This window comes from Tenrec ecaudatus, chromosome 8 (assembly GCF_050624435.1).
Source record: "Tenrec ecaudatus isolate mTenEca1 chromosome 8, mTenEca1.hap1, whole genome shotgun sequence".
Classification (NCBI taxonomy): Eukaryota; Metazoa; Chordata; class Mammalia; order Afrosoricida; family Tenrecidae; genus Tenrec; species Tenrec ecaudatus.
This window is the reverse complement of record NC_134537.1, coordinates 82,114,683-82,137,836: the sequence shown is the minus strand read 5'-3', so window position 1 is coordinate 82,137,836 and position 23,154 is coordinate 82,114,683. Positions and strand designations below refer to the sequence as shown.

General features: G+C 41.7%; 1 protein-coding gene across 1 annotated transcript in view; it reads right to left on the bottom strand.

The window, feature by feature from the left end:
* INTS9 (integrator complex subunit 9) overlaps positions 1–23,154 on the bottom strand; it is a 108,568-nt gene that overhangs the window by 77,786 nt on the left and 7,628 nt on the right. Inside the window, exon 2 of the mRNA XM_075556452.1 lies at positions 4,396–4,523. Within this exon, the coding sequence (XP_075412567.1) occupies positions 4,396–4,523 (128 nt within the window). The remainder of the gene's footprint in view (positions 1–4,395; positions 4,524–23,154) is intronic.

Here is a 23,154-nt window from a genome sequence, read left to right as displayed (position 1 = left end):
TTTGAACTGCCAACTTTGAGATTAGCAGTCCAAGTCTGATATTTATCCTGAGAGCAATGAAAAATCAGTGAAAGGATTTAAACAGATGAGAGATAAGATTAGGTACATAAGCACAAAAAATATTGATTCTGGGGAAAATCAGCATCTTACATTTGCTGTTACTACACAGCCTCATTTGTGTGGCTTAGCTATCAGAAATGAGCCCGACCTAATCACGAGAAAGGAGTTCCTGAGTGGTTGGCTGCTAACTGAAAGGTGGGGGTTTGTGTCCACTCAGGGGTGTCTTGGAAGAAAGGCCTGGAGATCTGGAAACCTACTATTGAGCACAAGTGTACTCTGACACATGCGGGGCTGTCACGAGTTGGTGCTGACTCCAAGGCGACTGGAACTGGAATCTCTAGGAAACATTAGCCACACACAAACTGAGGGGCAATGATGGCTGGTTGTAGTCTGTAAAATGTCAAGGTCATAGGAGACACACAGACTGATTAGAGGAGACCTAAGATAACTTACCAGTTGCTGTGCAGGAGAAAGATGAAGCTTTTTGCTTTTGCAAAGATTTCTCACTGTCATCGAGTGGATTCAGCTCACAGCAACCTGAGAGCACAGGGTGGAACTACCCTTTTGGGTTTCAGGGACTTTAAAACTTTATGGGAGCAGCCAGCTTCACCTTTCTCCTGTGGAGCAGCTCGTGGGTTTGAACTCTGTGGCTTGCAGTCCAAGAGGTAATCCATTACTACATCGGGGCTCCTTAATAGCAATTCATAGCCTGGAAACTCACAGGGCAGTTCTACCCTGCACTATAGGGTCACTCTGAGTCAGAACCAACATGATGCCAGTGGGTTTAAAGATAACCAATGCCAATGACAGATCTGGATCGAATTCATTATCAAATTTTTTTTCAACAGATGTTATCAGGGGCAATTAGTGCCACATGAATAAGGTCTGCAGATTAGATACTGCTATAAAACAACTTTGATAACTGCACTGTGCTATGTAAAAGAAATACCCATGTTCAGAAACATGTACCCAAACATAGTATCGCCGTGAGTCAGAATCGACTGCACGGCGCACAACAGAAAACAAGGAGCAGCACTTCTGCATCTGATTCTGAAATGCTGTGATAAAAGCCATTTGCACAGAGTAAAAGAGAAAATGAGTATGCAAATGTGGTGAAATCTTATCCATTTATAAGGGTAACTGGGTGTTATTTGCATTTTTTCAAATTTATTATAGATAGAAGTTATTTTAAAAAATTAGATATGTGTGTGTGTATGTGTGTGTGTATATACATATATATGACTTTGAAATAAAAAATGGGCAAGATCAGAATAAGAGTAACCAGGTACGTGACTTCCGCAGGTGTCTCTGCAGTGACTGGGTTTCTAGCTATTTACAAGGTAAAAATGAAAAATGATAAGGCTTAGCAATAGCGATTGAGTGGACATGGGAGTGAAAGGGGTGGGGTGGGCCGTGGGATGTATCAAGGTGAACTCCTGGTTTTCAAGGTGAACTCCCAGTTCCTGTAACAGGATGCCATTCTCGAAGGGTACTGAGCTAAGCCTGAAGAGGAATCCAGTTTTAGACATGCCAAATTTCCAAAGGCATGCTTAAAGAGGGAAACTGTGTAGATAGTTTCAATATACACACCTGGAACTCAGAAGAAGAGTAGTTAAAACTATCTATCTTTAAGTTATTACTCTGCTGGAGACCATGAAGGTCAAGGACTGAACTGAACACATTGGAGTAGGTGATGGCAAGTTACGAGAAGATGAGTGTCCCAAGTAGACAGAAAAGAAGGGTACAAAAGGCAGTGAGAGGGCAAAGCAGGCAGGGATGCATTATCATGAGAGCCAGGGCTGTCAGATTTCATGTAAGATGAGAAGTGACAAATGTTAGTCATCTTTAATGAGACGGAAGTCATCTGCGACCTGGGTGAGAGCTGCTCTGCTGGAGTGGGATGAGCTGATTAGAGGGGGCACAGGAATGCTGACAGACAGAGGCTTGAGAGAGGGTTAAAATGGGTGTGTGGGTTACATTTCAAATTCAAAGTGAATGAGTGCATTTAATTGGGAAAGGCTGGGTCAAGATGGAAAAGCTCAAAATTGAGCAGTGAAATACTTGAGATACTCCAGTGAAATACTCAATTGAGAGCGAAAGAATTCTGAGAAGATGAGATGGGACGGAGTCCACACACAAAATCTCTCTTCCTATCAAACGTACATTCTAGTGGAGAATTAGTAAACACCAGTAAGGGTGTATGTCTACATATAGATATATAATACAAAGTCAGGTAGTGGTAAGTGCTGTGATGTACAACGAAGCAGGATAAGGTGATCTGGAGGCCCCAGGACTGCTGTTTTAGACAGGCAAGTCACAGAGGTTTTGCTGAACAGGCGACACTCAGGTCACACTGGAGCCAAGGCATACCTAATGCGCCACGAGCCTGTCTGGAGGCATAATCTCCAAAGCCGAGGTTTGTGTTCTAACTAACAAGAGGGTTAGGGCCACTGTGGGTGAGGAATAACCAAGAAAAGGAATAGTTAGAGATGAAACGCATAGCCAGTGCCGGGTTTTGAGATGACACTGGAGTTTAGTCTCAGTGTAATGGGAAGTCACTGGCAGGTTAGGATTAGAGGACTAACTTTTGCATTTTTATGTTTCAAATGGGTGATTCTTGTTGCTTTGTGGAGAACAGCCTATGGAAAGAAAGGACTGGTTAGGAAGCTCGCATATAATCCAGACTACAGTGGCAGCAGTGAAAGTGAATGAAGAGCCAGCATTTCCTGATGGATTGTGTGTCAGGTATAAAAAAGAAGAGCTAAGGATGTCTTTGAGCTGAGGACAATGCTTTTTATATGGAATGATCTGGCTTGCCAATCATCCTCTGTAGTACAACCTGTCTAAGAGAGTAAAACAACATCAAGGGGAGACAGTGGAGGTAGATGGCAGGGTTCAGCCTCGGCAGCATGAACAGAAAGACAGGCCGAGAAAAGAAAGAACAGGAGAGGACAAAGATGTAGCTGGGGTTGTCTGTCCCACTCATATGTTGATCCCCTAGAAAATCCATAACCCCAGAGACCGAGTCAGGTGTCCTTTGTCTGCCCACATAGCGTCCCCCTGCAGTTTCCTTTTCTAACAATTACGCCAAGTATATATTTGTTGTCTCATCACAAATTAGTTAGGCCTTCAACTATGTAATGTCCTTCTCCCTCATACATTGTAAGAACACTTTAAGTTCTCTACAGCAAGGATGTTGTCTTGTTCCTATTTGAACACCCTGGTTTAGCTCCATGTAGGTTCTAAATAAACACCAAATGAATGATACAGACAATAATACCAATTTATTTTAACTAGAAATAATCTGTAAAACATTTTTGTCAAGAAATGTCTACTCCCTAGTGTGGTGTTACTAGTCCCTGACCGGTAGTAGCTATATTAATTTTACTCCTTTGTGTATGCGTCAAATCGTAGATGTATTTTCTTAAGTGTTGGGTATAATTTTAAGAAAATCTCACCAGCTTTGCATAAAATGTAATCTGGAATTATTTATGACCTTTTCTTTATCACTTTATTATTTCCCTTGCCACAGAAAAACCAATGGTAAACTTTAATAATAATTTTCTAAATACCTCACCAGGTTATCATTATGAATAATCATTGCGTAAATGATATCTTTAGGCTACATTAGATAGTTTATCCATCCTGTTTTGCTTGGAGCTCTTAAGCTTTAGATAAATTTTCTAACTCCTTCCTTTTGATATTATGACTATGAGATTCCTTTTTGCTAGTATATACACGTATACGAGTTTGCTTTTAAAAGCAAACCACTTCTCTCATTAATTGCTGTTTCACAATAGCAGCAAGCTGGAGAATCGCTGTCATGAGACAATGTTTTAGTAAGAGTGAAGAGTGTGGCTGTGAGTCTGGGGTACTCTACCTGTCCTAAAACACGGACCTTGGCTGCGTATACGATTCTGTGCTACCTACGGTAGACTGGTACCAAGAAAATGCACAGATATCTACCGAAAAGAGATGTCAGACTCTATGATGTCAAGTCTCTGCAAAGGCAGTTAAATGAGTCTAAAATTCAATTCCTGGGCTCATCAGTTGACCATTTATCAGCTCTCGCATGAATTGGCAAGAAAGATGAAATATACATGACCTCACTTACACTAAGCAGTTGCAGGAACACTTTCCCAAAGCTCAGAATAAGTTATAATAAAGAAGTCAATCAATAGAACACTTTCCATCAACCCAGCCAAATGAAATTACTTTGATAAAGAACATTTTCAGGACAACAAAATATACTATACAACACATAGAAGGTACTGGTAATCTGATACTAACGGGTACCTTTTTTAGCAAACTAAAGCTCACTTTGTCTTGACATACCTTTGAACAAGTGGCAGAGGAAGGAAATTGAGGGTAGAAGTCATGTCCAGTCCACAGTCCAACATGATGGTGGTTGACTTGAATTTGAGTACATTGCATGGTAAGGTTGGGTGCCCTGACAGGCAATACTGAAAAAACAAAATCAAATTACTGTGATCAATAATCAATGACAGGAAAAACTAAAGAAGTAATTTAAGTAAATGTTAAAAGTAAACAGGGCGTATAAGTTAAGTTCAGCTAATTTTCTCTGCTCAGGACACCACTAGCCCTAAAAGTCTGAAAGACTAAGAAGTGTTCGATCACACACAACGCTTCAGAGTTCCAGCTTAGGCAAAGCAGTTTTGGAAGGGGACGGAAATTCACATATCAGGTGTCAAGGCTATCTGTGCCATTCTTACAAGACACACAAAGTTCCACTCTTCTGTCTGCACATAAACCACATAAACTCACTACTGCTGATTCCAAGTCAACACAAGCCTATGGGACAGAGTAGAATTTCCCCTCAGAGTTTTTGAGGGTGCAAATCTTTATAGGAACATAAAGCCTTATTTTTCCCCTGGAGCAGCTGGTAGGTTTGAACCTCTGACCATGTGGTGGGCAGCCCAATGCATAATCCACTAAACCACCAGAGTACTGTGTAAAGCTGTGGAAGTCAACTAAATTATAAATGGAACCCACAAATTGTGCTCAAGGTTTGGCTTTCTTCTCCTGTCAATAGGTCAAGTGACTTTCCTTTAAAAGGAAATTGGGGGGAGGGTTAACTAACAGGCAGCAGTCAAGATTTATGACTCCGACTTGTTAGAAAGGCAAGTGACTTCCCTGATGTGCAGACCCTGAGCAGAAGTGTGGGACACCCACTCTCAGCCAATCAAGAGTCTCCTGTTTGTGGCAGCAGCAGAGCTCAGAAGTCAAAGGGGTACAAGCCACCATGATGTATTGAAAGGGGAGTGATGAGACAAGACAATACACTGACCTGAAACATTTCTCATGTTCTCCACAAGTAGTAATGATGACAGATGGGCCAGACTCAACATTAGTTACATGGCAGATATGCTGTCACCTTTAATAATTCTATTGCTGCTCAGAAGAAAAGGGACATATGTTTTCTTTCACTTTTGAAGTCATTCTGTAGAAGCCCCCCTTGAACAAGAAAGTCTAGAAAGCGGAGGAACCGATGTTCTTAAAGCCTCGACACGTATATTCGTTCTTTCTGCTGTAGATCTAACAGTAGCACAGGGCAGAGTGAGGCCACACAGTGCGCGGCCCCTATGACTGCAGTCACCTAGGCTGAGTCTTTCCAGGTGCTTGTTGTCCCGACGGTTCTGTCACTGGATCCATTTTCAACTTTTTTTCCCCAAAGGAAAATAAAATATTGATGATCCACAAAAAAATCCCTTAAAAATGGTTAGGCCAAGCACTGACTCAACACATAATATTCCACTGGTTCCTTGAGGCTTCCTTACTCCCACTATCCTGATCTCAGCTCTACCTTACAAATCTGGCTCGGCCGGAGCACGTATACTGGTGCAGACAAGAGCTCTCGACACATGGAATCCAGGACAGATAAACTCCCCCAAAAAGAAATGGGAGTAACATTACCAAAAGGGTAGGGGGGAGGTTGGGGGAGAAAGGGGAGAAAAGGGGGAAGCGATTGCAATGTTCCATGTATGACAACTACTCCCCCACCCCCTACACACACACACCTCCCAGTGGGGGAAGGAAGGGAAAAAGAGGAGCTAACACCAAGGACTCAAATAAAAATAAAATGTTTAGAAAATGATGATGGCAACATATGTAGAAATGTACTTGGTACAATTGATTTATGGATTGTTATAAGAGCTATAAGAGCCCGCAATACAATGATTTTAAAATAAAACATGATTAGGCCAAGAGTCAGGAAATTGTGTGTATGTTGAAAATGTGTATTCCAATTTTAAGCCTGATTATCATATGTTCTAAACCAAAAGTCACACACTATAAATGGACAAGGCATTATGGTTACTTATGCGGATGATACGAACTATTTAAAATTGCAATTGTCCTGAAATGAAATTGTCCCACAATGAAAGTTATGGGAATTCTACTTTGAGAAAAAAAGTTACTATTTAAGACAGATATCCTTACCCTCTCCCTTATCTGGTTCCTCACTGCTAGCTTGGTCTTTATCCCTACCTAAAAATCTTTTAGAGAAGCCCTGCTAGCACAGTGGTTATAAGTTGGGAGGCTAACCGCAATGAGCGCAGTCTGAAACCATCAGCAGCTCCAAAGGAGAGAAATGAGGCTTCCTACTTCCATAAAGATTTATACCTCATAAATCCACCGTCAGTTCGACCCTGCCCTACAGAGTCGCTAAGAGCTGGAATAGACTTGATGGCCATGAATTTGGTTTTGGAAGTGTCATTTAAGCTTAGCCATCTCCACTGAACACAAACCTAGGCATGTTAAATGTGTCCCAAAATAACAAATGCTCTAGAATGTAAGATTTCTCCTATATTTCTGTTTAAATAAATAAAATAATCTGAAAAACAATGTAAAGAATGATTAATTCTGGGTGGGAGCATTATGGTGTGTAATTTTTCTTTCTGTTTTTCCAAACGTTGTACAAGTATTTATATGATTAAAACAAAAATTAAGCCAGGCACAATGCATGATAGAATCCTTTAAAAATACTTTTATTGGGTGCTCTGACATCTCTTATCACAATCCATACATTCTTCTAATGTGTCAAGCACATTTGCACATATGCTGCCATCATCATTTTCAAAGCATTCTCTTCCCACTTGAGCCTGATATCAACTCCTCGTTTCTTCCCCCTCCCTCCCCTGCCCGCCCTCCCTTACAAACCCTTGAAAAGTTATAGATGATTTTTTCCTTATCTTACATCATCCTCCCCTCACCCATTTTTCTGTTACTCGTCCCCCTGGGAGGGGGTTCTAAGTTGATCCTTGTGATCGATTCTCCCTTTCTCCCCCCCCCCCACTCTCCCCTAATCCTCCTGGTATCTCTACTCTCATTATTGGCCCTGAGGGTTTTATCTCTCCTGGATTCTCTGTGTTGCAAGCTCTTATCTGCAGCAGTGTGCATGCTCTGGTCTAATCCAATTTGTAAGGTAGAATTGAGGTCATGATAGCAGGGAGAAGGAAGCACCAAAGAAATAGAGGAAAGCTGTATGTTTCATTGGTGCTAGACTGTACCCTCACTGGTTCATTTCTTCCATGTGACCCCTCTCTGAGGGGATGTCCAATTGTCTAAAAATGGGCACTGGGTCTCCACTCAGTACTGTCCCCATCCTCCACTCCAATTCACCTTGGGTATGGTTTTATTTTGAGTCTTAGATGCCTGATACCATCGACACCTCATGACCACACAAGCTGGTGTGCTTCTTCCATGTGGGCTTTGTTGCTCCTGAGCTAGATGGTCACTTGTCTACCTTCAAGACTTTAAGACTCCAGACACTATATCTTTTGATAGCCAGGCACCATCAGCTTTCTTCACTGTATTTGTTTATGCACCCACTTTGTCTTCAGTGATCCTGAAAGGAAGGTGAGTATGCCATAATACTGGATTGTTAGAACAAAGTGTTCTTGTGTTAAGGGAGTAGAGTTGAGGCCCAATGTCCATCTGCAACCTTAATTCTTAACATATAGATATGAGTACATAGTTCTATGCCCCTCTCATTATAAATATACTTACATATGTACATGCCTGTATTTAGACTTCTGTAAATGTCCTTTGCCTCCTGGTTCTTTCTTCTATTTCCTTTTTACTTCCCTCTTGTCCCACCACCATGTTCAGCCTTCATTCGGGTTTAGTAATTCCTTGCTGCTACATTGCCCTTGATTGAGCCTCACTAGGCATCCTATGATCTTCCTTCCATTGATTTTAGTTCACTTGTTGGATAGAACCCATTTAATCTTCATCCTTAACTCTAAGTCATAATTTAAGGGTTACAGAAATGCTGCTCAAGAGATCTCAGGCAAAAAAACGTCAGTGGGAGAAGACTTGTTTGTATGTGTTAAAAAGGTGAGGAACACTTAGCAGGGCCCTAACTAAATGGAAGATGTATTTTTGGAGCATTATGAAGATAATCATCAGCTGGCTCTTGGCTGAAGACAAAACGTATTAGAAAGAAGTTTACCTGTGTCTTATTAACTATGTACTGACAATTGGCTATGTGGGTCATAACTGAAGAATGGAAATTTTATTACTTAATTGTGCTCATGCAGAACCTGTATACAGACCAAGAGGCAAACAGAGCAAGGAGATATTGAATGGTTTGAAATCAGGAAAGGTGTACATTAGGGTTGTACATTTCACCATGCTTATTCAATCTGTATGTTGAAACGTATTCAAACCCAAACAATTCAAGAGGCTGAACTATATGAAGGATGAGGCATCAGAATTAGAGAAAAAACTCACCCACAACCTGTGATATGCTGATGAAACAACCTTGCCTGGGGGAAATTAGGAGATACTGAAACACTTACAGGTAAAGGTCAAAGGCTACAGCCTTTAGGATGGATTGCTCCCCAACATAAAGAAAACCCCAAACCCTCACAACTGGGATAATAAGCAAATTTGATACCCAGGTAATATTGAAGTTGTCAAGGATTTCATTTTACATTGATCCACAACCAGTGTCCATGGAAAGAGCTGTCGAGAAATCAAAGGATGTACTGAAGTGGGGAAATTTGCTGCAAATGATCGGTCTAAGCTGTTCAAATGCAAATGTATCACCTGAGGACCCAGAGCATGTCTTTTCAGTTGCCTCCCGTGCATGCAAAAGTTGGAGGACAATGAATGAACAAGGCCAAAGAACTGGTGTCTTTGAATCCCAGAGTTGGTTAAGAATACCAATGTGCCGGGACAGCTAGAAGAAGGAAGAAACCTGTCTTGCAAGAAATGCAACCAGAATGCGCCTGAGGTGCAGTTGATGGCAAGACTTTAAGTACTTGGGACATATCCGGAGGGACCAATTCCTGGAAAAGGACATCAGAGACTGAGCGAAAAAGCGGACGATTCTCAGAGAGGGACTAACACGGTGGCTTCAACAATGAGCTCAGATAGAGTAACAATTGGGGGCTGGCACAGGGCCTGCTAGTGCTTCAATCTATGGTTGCAGGGTCATTATGAGTTATTAACTAGCTCGATGGCACTAAAGGAATGCCAGGCTTCAATCTCAGTAGCCTCACCCTTACGGATGAGGTAATTGAGCTTTACACAGTTCAAGTGGCTTGTTTTAGAAATGTCAAAGGTACACAGCAAGATCCTCCGGACTCTGAACTTCTCTCTATTCTGACCCAGAGACCCTACTTAGGGTTTCTGAGGTCAAAAATCTTTATAGGATCAGGCAGCCTCGTTTTCTAATGGAGCAACTGGTGGTCAGAACCACCAACCTTGTGGTTAACAGTTCAAAACTCACCAGACAGCACCATCAGGGCTCCTTTTGATGCCAAAGAGCCCACTTATTTTCCAAACCTCACTGTTCACTCTGTTGGGCAACTGATTGCATTGAGGCACAAAGAATGGCAGGCTAGACTCACACAACCAGGAAATGGGGCACCTGCAAAGAAGTTGGGAGTTTGCCTGTCCCCATCAGTACACTATATGTAGCCTCTTCAGTGTTGCCAAGTCCATTCAACTCCTAGTGACGCAATAGGAGAGGTTAGAGCTGTCCACCAGGGTTTCTAAGACTGAAAATCCTTGAGGAACTAGATGGCTGGTAGGCTCAAACCATTCATCTTTGGGGTAGCAGTGGAATACTTTAACGACTGTGCCAGCAGGGCTCTTTTCTAATCATTAAGCTTATAATCTAATGCGAATTATGAGGCCAACACACCCACCAAACCCACTGCCAGCAAGTTGATTCTGATTGATATGGAGTCACTAAGAGTGACCCTAGCAGAGTGGAGCTCCTCCTTAGGCTTTCTGAGACTGTAAATCTCTACGGAGGGCAGACAGCTTCATCTTTCTCCCTCGAAGTGGAAGAAACACTGTCTGCAGTATTATCATTTTCACATTCCCAATCTTTCCCATAAGAAGCTCTTGGTGGCACAATGGTTAAGTGCTCAGCTACTCACCGAAAGGCCAGTGATTTCAATCCACCCATCAGATGACAGGCAGTCCGGGAAACCCAATGGTGTGGTTTGACTGTCATACTGGGTAGCTATGAGTCAGAATCAGGTCCATTATCTTCCTGTCTGTAACATCCGTTATTTTAATGTACATACCCCTCTTACTTTTTAAATTGATTAGGACCATGTGTTCTTTCTCTACATTGCATCACACTTTGTTTTTACTGGCTGCCTGAGTAAACATACCATGATTTGTTTAATCACTGTACATGGGGAACTTTCAGGGCTGCTTCCTGCCGCCTCCTACAAACAAGGTTGTGATGATCAACCTAAGCGAGTATGGCTCTTTCCACTGTGGGCTATTTCTTTACAGAATTCCCAGAAGTGGTTCTAACCAGGTCAAAAAAAAAAAAGTGAGCATTTTATGGCTGTTGAAATATGCTGCCAAATGCTTTCCAAAAAAGGCTGTACCTATCTTCAATGCCATCAGTAACACAGCAGAAGGTCTGTTTCATTGCTTACTCCCATCAGTATTACGGTCGAAATCACCCAGCATCTACCAAAATGTAGTTGTAACCTACTAATAATTAGATAGAAGTAATTAAATGGACTGAAATAGAAGTACTCTAATATTTTATCATTGACTTTAGTTTTACAGGCAGTGGGGCTAAAATCATTTATAGCAGGTATTTTTGGAAGGGCTGTCTTTTCTTAAACGGTGGTAAATATGCAGGCAAGAAAACCACTGCCATAAATGGTTGTTAACATTACTTATGGTGATGTCATGTTTATCATATTGTTGTTCAACCATCACCTCTCAGCAATCTTGAATCTTCACATCAACCTTAACAAAAGCTCCGTGTGCCCTAGGTACGCATCTTCCTTTTCCCCTCTGGCAAACCTCGAGTAAGCTTTGATTAGGCAAAGGGTTTGGGCAGAAGATTGCCTGAGCTCCAATTCTGGTCCTGCAAGCTATTCACCTATGATTTTGGAAAAATGGCCTGAAACCCTTGCAAAGATTTAGTTCTCTTAACTGGAAGATGTAATGATAAAATCCCTTAGTCACGCTCAGGAAGAGATACATGCATTCGACATGAATGTCCACAAAGAGTCCTGGTGGCGCTGTTGGGTAAGCTGTGCTGCCAACTGCAAGGTTCACTGGGCGGCACCGTTCTGTGCGAGCATGAGGGAGGCTGTCTGCTCTGGTAAGGATTAGTCTCGGAAACCCTTCTGTGGTAGTTACATACTTTTATGACAACTTGATAAAAGAAGAACGGGGTGGAGTCTAGCCTATCAATCATGTCAGAGCCTAATTGATCCCTCCTTGTGGGGTAGCCTTCTCAAGAGGATTCTGGGAACTTCTTCCTCCCTGGAGGCAGGTCACACTCTCTTTCAACATATATGTGTGTGTCAATGATTTTGTGTCTCTAGTCAACCCAGAATAACACATTATGGCACTTTGGGAGTCCAGCACGAGAGAAACACATTGTGAATATGGAGAGTGGCTGCTTGTTCTTTGATCTCTGCATTATGGCAGTTTTTCTTCTTTGGCTAGCCAGAGGTCAGATAAGGGCACACTGTTTACTCGATTGTTTTTTGTAAAGAATATGGGAAGTTAAAGTTTTGATTGTTGTCTTTGGTTATTTGTTTGAAATGATGAAAGAGAATGTGATTAATCAATAACGTATATTTTGAGCTCAGGGGGTGAAACTGCCCCTTGAACTCTTTCCCAGAGACCATGCTGCTTAGTCAAAATGGCTGACAGAAGGTCAAAATGGCTGACAAAAGCCTGGTCCTGGCTTGATGCAGTCAGAGGCTTAAGACCCTACTTTGTATCAGTGGAAGAGTTTAGATGAGAAAACTTGACTGTTTTAAGATCTGACTGTAATAGGTTTATACTGATTTCTTCTGCCTACTGTTGATATAATGATTGATAGAAATGATTATTGGGAAGTACAAATAGAGTTTGTAAGTCCACTGTTTCAGCCATAAATTTGAATCTTTAAATGTGTGAGGGCAGGCTTGCAAATAAGGCCCTGAAAAAGACTGACCCAGTGCTTTGGATTACTCAGGACATTTGCATTCAAAGAAATTTGGCTGGGGGTGTGTGCTTGGGGGCTGTGACAGACTGAAGAAAAAAGGAACTCTTTGCCTTTCTAAATTCTGAACTAGTGGTTTGTGCCTGAGGCTGGAAAAATTTGGAGCTTTGGATGAAACTCTCCTCTTTAGGACTGAAATATTAAAGGGAGCCTGTGGGGAGGCTGAAATGCTTCTAGGTGACCACCTGGATCCACTTGAGTGAAAGTGAGAGAAATGCAGCAATAAAGAGCAGGGTTGAGTCTGGCCCCTGACACCTTGGATATGGTTCACACGACTAGATGAGAAAAGGCAGGTTGACTGGTCTGAAGTTTATGACCTAACACAAGGGGGGTAGGGCTGTTGAGAATTTTTGATGGGGCCCACGGTCAAAATGTGAGGCAGCATATGGGTACCCAGGTGAGGCTAAGTGAGGAGGCTCACAATGAGTTGACCAGAACACCAACAGATGAAGATTTTTGAGTCTGTGAATTAGAGCATATTGCTGTTGACTTTATGGACTTTATGTCCCGAGTTGACTTTGCTTATGGATGTGGACTCACAGGTTCTAAGTGGGCAGTAGAGAAATTGGATACTCAAAATGGGGAGAATAAAGGCATGAAGTGGTTGGCTCACAAAGTTTCATGGGTGGGGGAATATATTCATAGCATTATAGTATTAAAGTATGTGTTTACTTAACTGCAATTGTTAGGCATAGAATATTGTTTAAATGAGGCTGGCACATTTTGAATTGCATGCATTTTAGTTTTATCTTGTTAGGTACAGATATGATTTTATTATTGTTTTGTTTAAAAAATGGCTAGAGAGTTGTATAAAGGTGCTAAGTTTCTAAGAGGTGGTCTGCAGTAGTTACACAATTATGCCAACTTGATAAAAAAAAAAAAGGAGTGGAATCTAGCTTGTCAACCAGGTGCTAACCTGACTGATCCCGCCATGTGGGCGTAGCCTTCTCATGATTCTAGGAACTTCTTCTTCCTCCCTGTAGGTGGGTCACACTCTCTTGCACATATATGAGTGCCAATGAATTTGTTTCTCTGGTCAACCTGGACTAACACACCTGAGGAATAGTTCTATTCTGTCCTGTTGGGCTGCGATGAGCTGGAAGCCAGTTGATGACAGAGGGTTTGGCTTTTGGGGTTTGTGCATGCTCATCGTTCCTTGGTAGGGATATAGAATCATTAAGGGTCCAGAAAGGTCACTCAGCTTTAGATTTTGTAGATAACATTTCTTTGGCATTTATGTATTACATTAAATTAGGTAGAGTGAACGAACCAGCTGACAAATATTACTTACTGTAATGTTGTCCCAATTTTTCCTAATTGAGAATGGCACCCCAAACGAATGCAGCAGTAAATCTTCAGACCAGAAGGTTTTGTACGTTTGCCTCCTCTAGCTTAAGCATATAGGAGCTCTGTTGGCACTGTTGGATAAGTATTAAGTTGTTAACCCTAAGAACAGCAGTTCAAACCAACCAGTGATCAGCGAAAGGAAAATGAGGTTGTCTGCTTCTATATGCCCAATAGTCTCAGAAACCCAAACATGGAAGTGACTTAATGTCAGTGGGTTTTTGGTATCCCAAGGTATTATGGTTTGTAATATCTCAAAGACCTTTCATAGCCTGAATATATTTTTGAAGTCTCTATTTAGTAACTGGTCTTTTTCTTTCTTTTTAAACCTCCAATGTTCATGCCTTCTAATATTTTCAAATGAACCCATGGCTGTCGAGCAAATTTTGATTCGTGGCAATTCGACAGGATGTAGTAGAACTGCCTTACAGAGTTCTCATGACTGTAATCTTTATGGAAGTGAACTGTTTCATTTCTCTCCTGAGGTTCCAACTGTCACCTTTTCAATAAACAGTCAGCCTTAACCACTGCCCCACCAGGGTCCCTTAACATTGTCAAAAACACTACAGCAATGTGGTTGTAATTCTGAAAAATCTTTTTTAACAGGGCTATAAAGGAAAACTACATTTAATGTATATATTAATTTAGGGAATGCTATCATCTTCACTGCACAGTAACATTATTCTGAATCAGCACTAATGCACAGCTTTCCGTTTTATTAATATTATCATTCCTTTAATTGATGCTCTGGATACATCTCAGTAGTTTGGACATACTGTGTTCCTATTTCATTCATTTCTAAATCGTATATAATTTCCATTGCTATCTCTTCTGTGAGCTACAAATTTGTGTATGGTTGTACATGTGTTTGGTTTAATTTTTAAATATATTGGGTAGCTTTGGGTTATTGATTTAGAATCCATTATAAAAAACAGAATCTGTTCATTAATTCTGGGTATCTTTTGCAACTTGCCTTGTAGCCTCATATACCATACATAGTCAATTTTACAAAGGTTCAATGTGCATGAAAATTTACACATATAAACATATATCCTCATTGTTGTCTAGAGGGCAGATTAAATACGCTATCTTCTTTGAATCTATTTTATCCTTACTTGAGTCCTAGGAGAGAAAAATGTATTAAAATGTCCTACTATGGCAGTGAATTTACCAAAACTTAAAAAGCTGCCAAATTTTGATATATATATTTGTAGTTTGAGACTTCATTGTGCGGCACATAAGGGTCAGGATTATTATATTTTCTTAGCTAACTGTTCCTTTTATGATGGCACAGTATATTACAAATTGAGTTGCTAATCACAAGGTCATCAATTCAAATCTACCAGTGGTTCTGAAAGAAAGGTGAGGCTGTCTGCTACCATGAAGATTAAAAAAAACCAACCAAACCTTATTGCCATTTAGTCAATTCGGAATCATAGCAGCTCCACAGCATAGAGTAGAAAGCTTCTTTGGGTTTCTGAAGCAGACAGCGCCCCCTCAGAATGGCTGGTGGGTTTTGTATTGGTGACCTTGCAGTTAGCTGTCCAACTTGTCACCCTCTGTGCCACTAATGCTCCGCCTTGGAAACCCACAGAGGCAGTTCTACTCTGTTCCACAGGGTCACTGCGAGTCAGAATCAACATGACGGCAATGGTTTTGGGTAATGTTCTTTGTTCTATAATTTATTTTTCAATAATAATATAAAACCAGTTGGTATACATTGTTTTATTAAATACAGTATAAAATTCAGTGTTTTAATCTTACTTGTCATATTTTAAATGCCCAATAGCATAAGGAGCCCTGGTGTTGTAATGGTTACAAGTTAGGCTGTGATCTGTAAGATCGGCAGTTCAAAACCAGCAGCTTGTTGGGAGAAAAGAGGGCTTTCCACTCCTGTAAACAGTTGCAGTCTTGGAAATGGACCGGGGCCGTTCTATGTTGTCCTATAAGGGCACTGGGAGTCAGTATGGACTCAATGGCAGTGAGTTTGATTGGGGGGAGCTCTATCTGACTTGTGGATAGTATATTTCTTAGATGCATAGGATCATAACAGAAAAACTTAATACACTAGGCTTCATACACACAGAAAATGTGTGCTCTCTAAAAAACACTTTAAAAGTAAACGTGAAAGATATGCCACAAACTAGAACATTTGCATAAACAAGTCTGATATAAAACTTCAACACAAAAATTTGAAAGAAAAATAATTCATACAACTCAGTAAGATCATGAACAGTGCAATAAAAATGGGCAAAATATTTTAATAGGCACTCACTGAAGATGACAAGGTGGCAGATGAGAAGATGTTCAATATCATTAGCCATTAGGTACATGCAAATTAAAGACACAGTAAGATGCCGTTATACTCTTGCTACAAGGGCCCAAAGGAGAAAGGATGGTGACCCGTGCTGGTGGCAGGCAGAGGCGATGGAGATGCAAAAGCGCCTACCCACTTTAGAAAGAAATTTGTAGTTTCTTAAAAAGCATATAAATCAGCAACTTCTCTCTATGGGTTCTGCATCTGTAGATTCAGGCAAGGACTGACAGAAAATACTTCAGGTGTCAGGGAACAAAATTATGTGCTCAAAGCAATCTGGTGTGGGGGTTTCCGAAAGATGGTGTAAAAGATAATGGATTTTTCCCCACGGGCTTTTTGAAGTTCCCTCATCCAGAGCACACACACTGTATGTGATAGTATAAGTATTCCAGAGATTTAAAGTATATGAGAGAATGTGTACAGGTTATATATAAATCCTGTATCATTTCCAATCAGGAACTTGAGCATCAGTGAAAGTGGTATCTGTAGGGAGTCCTGGAACAGTGTGCCCTCCGATACTGAGGGACCCTATCCAAGTGAAATGCGGCAGTTTGTAGCTACTTTATTCTTGTCAAAAGTGGAAACCACTTAACGGTGAACACACCCGAGGAGTATAAACATTCATCTCCATCAGTCCCTGGAGATCCTAGATGCGCTAATCAAGTGCCACAATGTGGCATGTAAAGGAGTCCTAGTGGTATTGTTGGGTAAGTGTTGAACTGATCATTGTGAAGTCTGAGGTTCAAATCTCCCAGCCGTTCCATGAGAAAATGATGAGGTTGTCTGCTCCCATAAGGTTTACAGTTTATGAGTTGCAATCAACTCGATAATTGGGTTTGGTTTTATGTGGCAGGAGAAGAGAGAATCCTGCCATACACCCTGCCATCCGAGTCACTGGCTTCCACTGCATTTGCTAAATGAGGAACTGATACCTGAGGCTATGAATTTTGGGTCGGGCCCACCAATATGTAAGAGATTTCTATGAACATATTTCACTCTGATTTGGTAATCTTCCCCTTTATTTTTTGCTTCTGTTTGGCAGGGGAGCCAATCATAGGCTCTCTCCTACTGACCACACAGCTGGATTAAAGAGGATGATTTTCCAATTGTGCAGGAGGTCTGTAGTATGCATGGGGACCCAGGACTGAAATAGGTTTGAGCCCTGCTGAAACTTTGCATTTCCACCCGATATACAGAATCAGAATCTCTAAGCAAGATTCCCCAGGTGAGTCTTACGTGAGCACACATTACCTCAAGCACCCTAAAAGCACCACCTGAGAGTCTGGGTAAAATGTGGGCTCTGATTCAGTATGTCTGCGGGAGATTTGAAAGTCCTCAGGTGGGAAATGCCTGGGTTTTCAGGTCTGTGGTGAACACAGACAGACTACTTTCTGGCTGTAGTGTGGATCGATGTGACTGAGACATGGCTGCTCCCTGTGCCGATTTTGTCCTCTGCCTCGGCTTTCCATGAAAGTGAAAAAGGACAAGAAAGCCAGAACCAAAATTGACACAACCATTGAGTTGATTCTGACTCACAGCGACCTCAAGTACAATAGAGTTAAATACTGCTTGGTGCTGTCCCATCTTCACAATTATTTTATGTGTGAGCCTATTGTTGCAGCCACTGTGCCAATCCATTTTGTCAAGGGCCTTCCTCTTTTTCACTGCCCCTCTGCCAAGTACGATGCCCCTCTCCAGGGACTAGTCTCTGCTGACAAAAGATCCAAAGTACATGACATGAAAGCCTCATCATCCTCGCCTCTAAGCAGCATTCCGGGTGAACCTCTGCGTAGATTTTTTTCTTAAGCAGTCTATGGTACTTTCTTTGCCAGCACCCTAATTCCAACGTAATTCTGACGCATGGCAACCCTATATTGGTCCCTATAGAGCCTGGGCTGTACATCTTCACTGGAGTAGATATCTTCATCTTTCTCTCGAAAGCAGCATAAAATCAAACCAAACTCGCTGCTACCAAGTCAATTTTGTTTCATCAAAGAAAAAGATCACTGCCACCCAGTTGATGCTGACTCACAGCGACCCTAATAGGGCTGGGTAGAACTGCCCCTGTAAGAGGCTGTAACTCTTTCTTTTTTAAAAAAATCATTTTACTGGGGGCTCATACAGCTCTAATCTCAATATACACATACATACGTTGCGTCAGTATTTATGTCTTTTTTTTTTAACAGAGCAGCCAGGGATTTTTTTTTTGGTTGTTGTTTTTTACAACAAACAGCACAAGACGCCAGCGCCACGCAGGCAGCAGCCCAGGGCTCACACCAGTCCCTCTCACTCTCCCACAGAGAACTCTACTTTGTGGGAGCCCGGGCGCCTTTGGGAGCTTGAGCTGGGGCTGGGACGCCTTTGGAAGTTTTTGCTGGAGTCATGGCCTTGGCTGGAGCATCAGCCTTGCTTTGTGCCTTGGCCTTGGCCCGGCAGAGTCTCAGACCCTTGGTAATATGTGCCCGAGCCCACTTGCCAAGCCTGGGGTGGGCAATGTAGGCCAGTCGGCTGAGCTTGTGGTTGACGCCCACTGGGATCTTGGCCTTGACCTCTGTGGGCTTCACAAGATCCTTGATGGCCTCAGCGCGAGCAGCCTTGGCCTTAGAGTTGTTGGCCTGCATTTTCTTCAGGCCCTTCTGGTGCTACTTGGTGTAGCGCCTGCTCCTCGGGAACTTGGGGTACACCCCCTTAAAGGGATAGATTTGTACTATTGAGACCTGGCTTTTTTGATGCCGTTTCTGTGCCATGTCCGGGATTGGTTGTGTGTGGTGTGGTTCTTGGACTTGGCCAAGTCTGCACGATGCCTGCAGCTCCCTGAACGCCAGGGACCGAAAGAGGAGTATTTACATCTTAAAGGACATTTTACTTGGGTAGAGGATTCAGCCTCTCTTCTCCACTTCTCTTTTACTCATACTCCTCTCTTTCTGTTCTTTTAAAAAAGATACTTTTTGGGGGGCACTTGCATCTCTTACCATAATCCATACATTCATCCAGTGTGTCAAGCACATTTGCACATATGCTATCATTTTCAAAGCATTCTCTTCCCACTAGAGCCCCCGATATCAGCTCCCCATTTCTTCCCCTCCCTCCATGACCCCCTCCCCCGGCCCCCTCCTTCACATACCCTTGATAAGCTATAGATGATTATTTCCCTGTGACTGTCACTCTTTACGAGAGTAGAAAGCCCATCTTTCTCCCGAGGAACAGCTGGTGGTTTGGGTTCATAGTGACTGTAAAGCACAGGGTAGAAATGGCTCTGTGGTTCCTGAGACTAACTCTTCATGGGAGTGGAAAGCCTCCTCCCTCTCCTGAGGAGCAGCTGGTAGTTATGAACTGCTGACCTTTCAGCAACCCAACAGGCAGAACACTATTCCACTAGGGCTCTTTGAAAAGAGGGGAGGTCCACAGAAGCTCAGAAAGGTGGAGAAGGCTGGGAAGACAGGCAGATGCTGGCCTCTCAGTAGGCCTGAACCACCAATCTTGGCATTCTTAGACATGTGGATGTATGTATTTACCTCATTTCTCGAATGCCTTCTGGCCATTCCACTGGTATGTGCCTGTGTTTATTCGGAAATTTTTATGAGCCTACTGGGAAGAGATTAGAATTGTAATGCACTAGGTGGCTTTTCTAACATAAAAGAAGAATCTAATTTTCACATAGGATCACATTCCCAGGCACCTGGGTTAGAATTTCAACATCTTTTTAGAGGACATATTTCAAATGATAACAACTGTCAACTCATCTATCCCAGAAACTACACTTGTCATTTCTGTACCACACTCCCTGCCATTCAGTCAATTATAACTCAGCTCCCCCAGATCGGCTGAGGACCACCAGGGGTTTTGGGAACGCTGCAACTGCCCTGGTTTGGACTTCAAATCTCCTCAGAGTGAGAGGACACATTTCTGTTCTTTACAGCCAGACACGTGCTGCATTTTGCTATGGCTGCAACAAGGAACTCAGACAAGAGTCGTCACAAATGAAGGATAAGAATTTATCACACTGCTGTAGTTTTGCAGCAATTACAATAAGAAAAATCCTGGAGCTGATACCAAGGGCTCAAGTAGAAATGTTTTGAAAATGATGGCAACATATGTACAAATGTGCTTGATACAATGGATGCATGTATGGATTCTGAATGAGCCCCCATTAAAATGATGTAAAAATAAATGAATGCATGAATGGAAAAAAGATATTTTTTAAAAAAGAAAGAAAAATCCTTACTGGAAAGGTAAAACTTGCAAGTGGCTAGACCCATCGGTCTAATGTTAACAAGACTTTAGGCAGGAGTTTTATTAAAAGTATGCCAAAAATGTTGACTATTTCTTTCCCTTAAGCTACCCGTAAACCCATTGGCTGAAAGTCCTAATTCCAGATAAATCTGCACATCAGTGCACCGCAAAGCGGAGGGACAGGCACCAGTTAGTAAGGAGCACCCATGCGGTTTGTGGAGATAAGCAGGAGGGGTCACACCACCTGTGCCTTTTAATGTCAACAAAAGCGATCTTTTGCCCAATAGAATGCATGTCAGCAAAGAGAAGAGTAAACCTAATTTCTACCTTTCAACGAAGGTGCTTCTGAGCGAACCAGGAAAAGGCTTTTAGTCACTTTAGACGCTGAAAGAAATGGATTTATAAACAGCTTTTGATTCAGTGGAGAAAGTATCTAAAGAGCTAACATTTATTGAGCCTATTATTTCATTGGATTTTCACAAGTAAGGACAAAAAGCAGGTCCATGGACAATGTTCTTGGGTTTTGAAAAGGCTTTGCGATAAAAAAAGTCTTACTAGTCATTCCAGTAACAAGTCGGGGGTCAGAAAAGGGGAAGCTTCCTTTTGGCGTCAGGGCCTTGGAGGAATGAATAAACAGCTTCTTCACAAAACTCTGTCGGAGCCTTGGTAGTGTCGTGGTTCTATCTGTGGAGGGCTGCTCACCTAGAGGTTAGCATTGGAAGTCTGCAATCACTCCTCAGGGGAAAGGGGGAGGCTTTCTACTTTCATAAAGAGTTACAGTGTCAGAAATCAGTGGGAGCAGTCCTACTCTGCCCCACTGGCTTGCTGTAAGTCAGAATTTATTGAATGACAATGAATTTTAATTTTTTATAAACTAATACTTAAAGCCTTCATGGCTGTCAAGTAAGTGCTGGGCAGGCCTTGTTGGTAGAGTGTGGCTGGTGGCTTTGGAAACTGACCTTGCAGGGAGCAGTACAACATGACCAACTATGCCACCAAGACTTGATGGGAATGAGTTGGGTTTTTGGTTACTAATACTTCTGTGTTGGGCAATTAATTGCAAGGCCAGCAGGTCAAATCCACCGCTCCAGGGGGAGATGAGGCTGTCTGCTCCTGGAAAGAAACCCTCTGAGGGTCACTGGGTGTCGGAAGCACTTGACAGTAGGGTGGTTTAGGTGACTGATATTTGCCCCAGGTAAATGGCAGCAGGATCCTCTACTTACAGGAGGATCTACCTTGACTCTGATGTCCAATCTCTTGGTGGCTGATAAGTATTTCTTAAAATCTTATTGAATATGTACAAAGGAATTCCAAAATTTTAGGGAAATATTTGGCTTATACGTCTTGAGGTAGGAAAGAGCCTTCAAAGTTCTATCCTAGAATAAGATACCAATATAAATGTGATTCTTTAAAAAATTTTTTTAATGTGATTCTTTCCATGAAAAACGTTCACATGCAAAAATTAATGCAAACAAGGCAAATAACACAGGAAATTTTATACTTACGGAAGAAAAAAAATTGATATCTTTAATATGAAAAGAGCTTGAAGAAATTAATAAGAAAAAAATGACTAACAACAGCAGCAAAAAAGGGGGGACAAAAACCAAACAAGTAGTTCACTAAAGTGGGCTAAACCCCATATACAAAAATGTTTTACCCTCCAGAAGTAATAGATATGTCAGTTAAAGCCACACCGATAAACTGTCCATATATTGGGAAAGAATATAGAGACTAACCTTAAAGATATGAAGAAATGGAAACATTCATTTATTCTTGATGGATGAAAATGCAAGACCTGAATAGTAAAACTGAATCAAAATTTAGAATGTGAATAAAGTGGTTTTCTCAGCCAGCTCAGATTTAACCTCTCAAGGTTAGGAAATTTTGATTCTCTGGCTGAAATCCATCTTTTATAACATCACTCTTACACATGTCACTATTGCCTTCATCACAACTACAAACATAAAGTGTATGAGTGGGGCTTCAAAACGTTCATGGAAAAAGTTTGTTAAAAGATGATGGACTCCACCTTAAAAATGTCTTAAAGATGGAACCAGTGGGTGAAGAACAGGGAAAGGGACATCCCAACCAAACAATGGGAACAACTTGGCAAAGACAGAGAAGGCTTTTAGGGGCAAAGTTTACAGAGTAAATGAAAATGTTGCCTAAAAGAGAGGGAATGGAATTTTCCCATTTTCTTGAAGACTCCTTGTACACAGAGCACACCTGGGTACATCTTTTTTTTCTTCCTCTGAGTACATCTTTTTAAAAGGTGCATTCCTAATCTTAGTGCCACTGGGTCATCTCTAACTTATCCCCGACTCCACACAGGTTCCCGAGGCTGTAAATTTTTATGGAACAGATACCTTCAACTTTCTCCCACTGAGCAGCTGGTGGGTTTAACCCACTGACCTTGCAGTTAGCAGTCCAATACTTAACCCCCAGTGCCCCCAGGCCTTCTGGAGATGCTGATAGTAAAAGGGAGTAAGACCTGCACCCTATCTATGTCCCAAGCAGGTTTTGTGTAAGACAAGTATTTAATGACATTTGTTCAGCTGTACAGCCAAAGGATGACTTTTATTACCAATCCCTTATCTGTTAGTTAAAACTATCACATAATCACACATCAACAGTTTCTTACTATTCCATGCACCAGCTTGAATCAAATGATGCTTAAACAAATAAACCACTG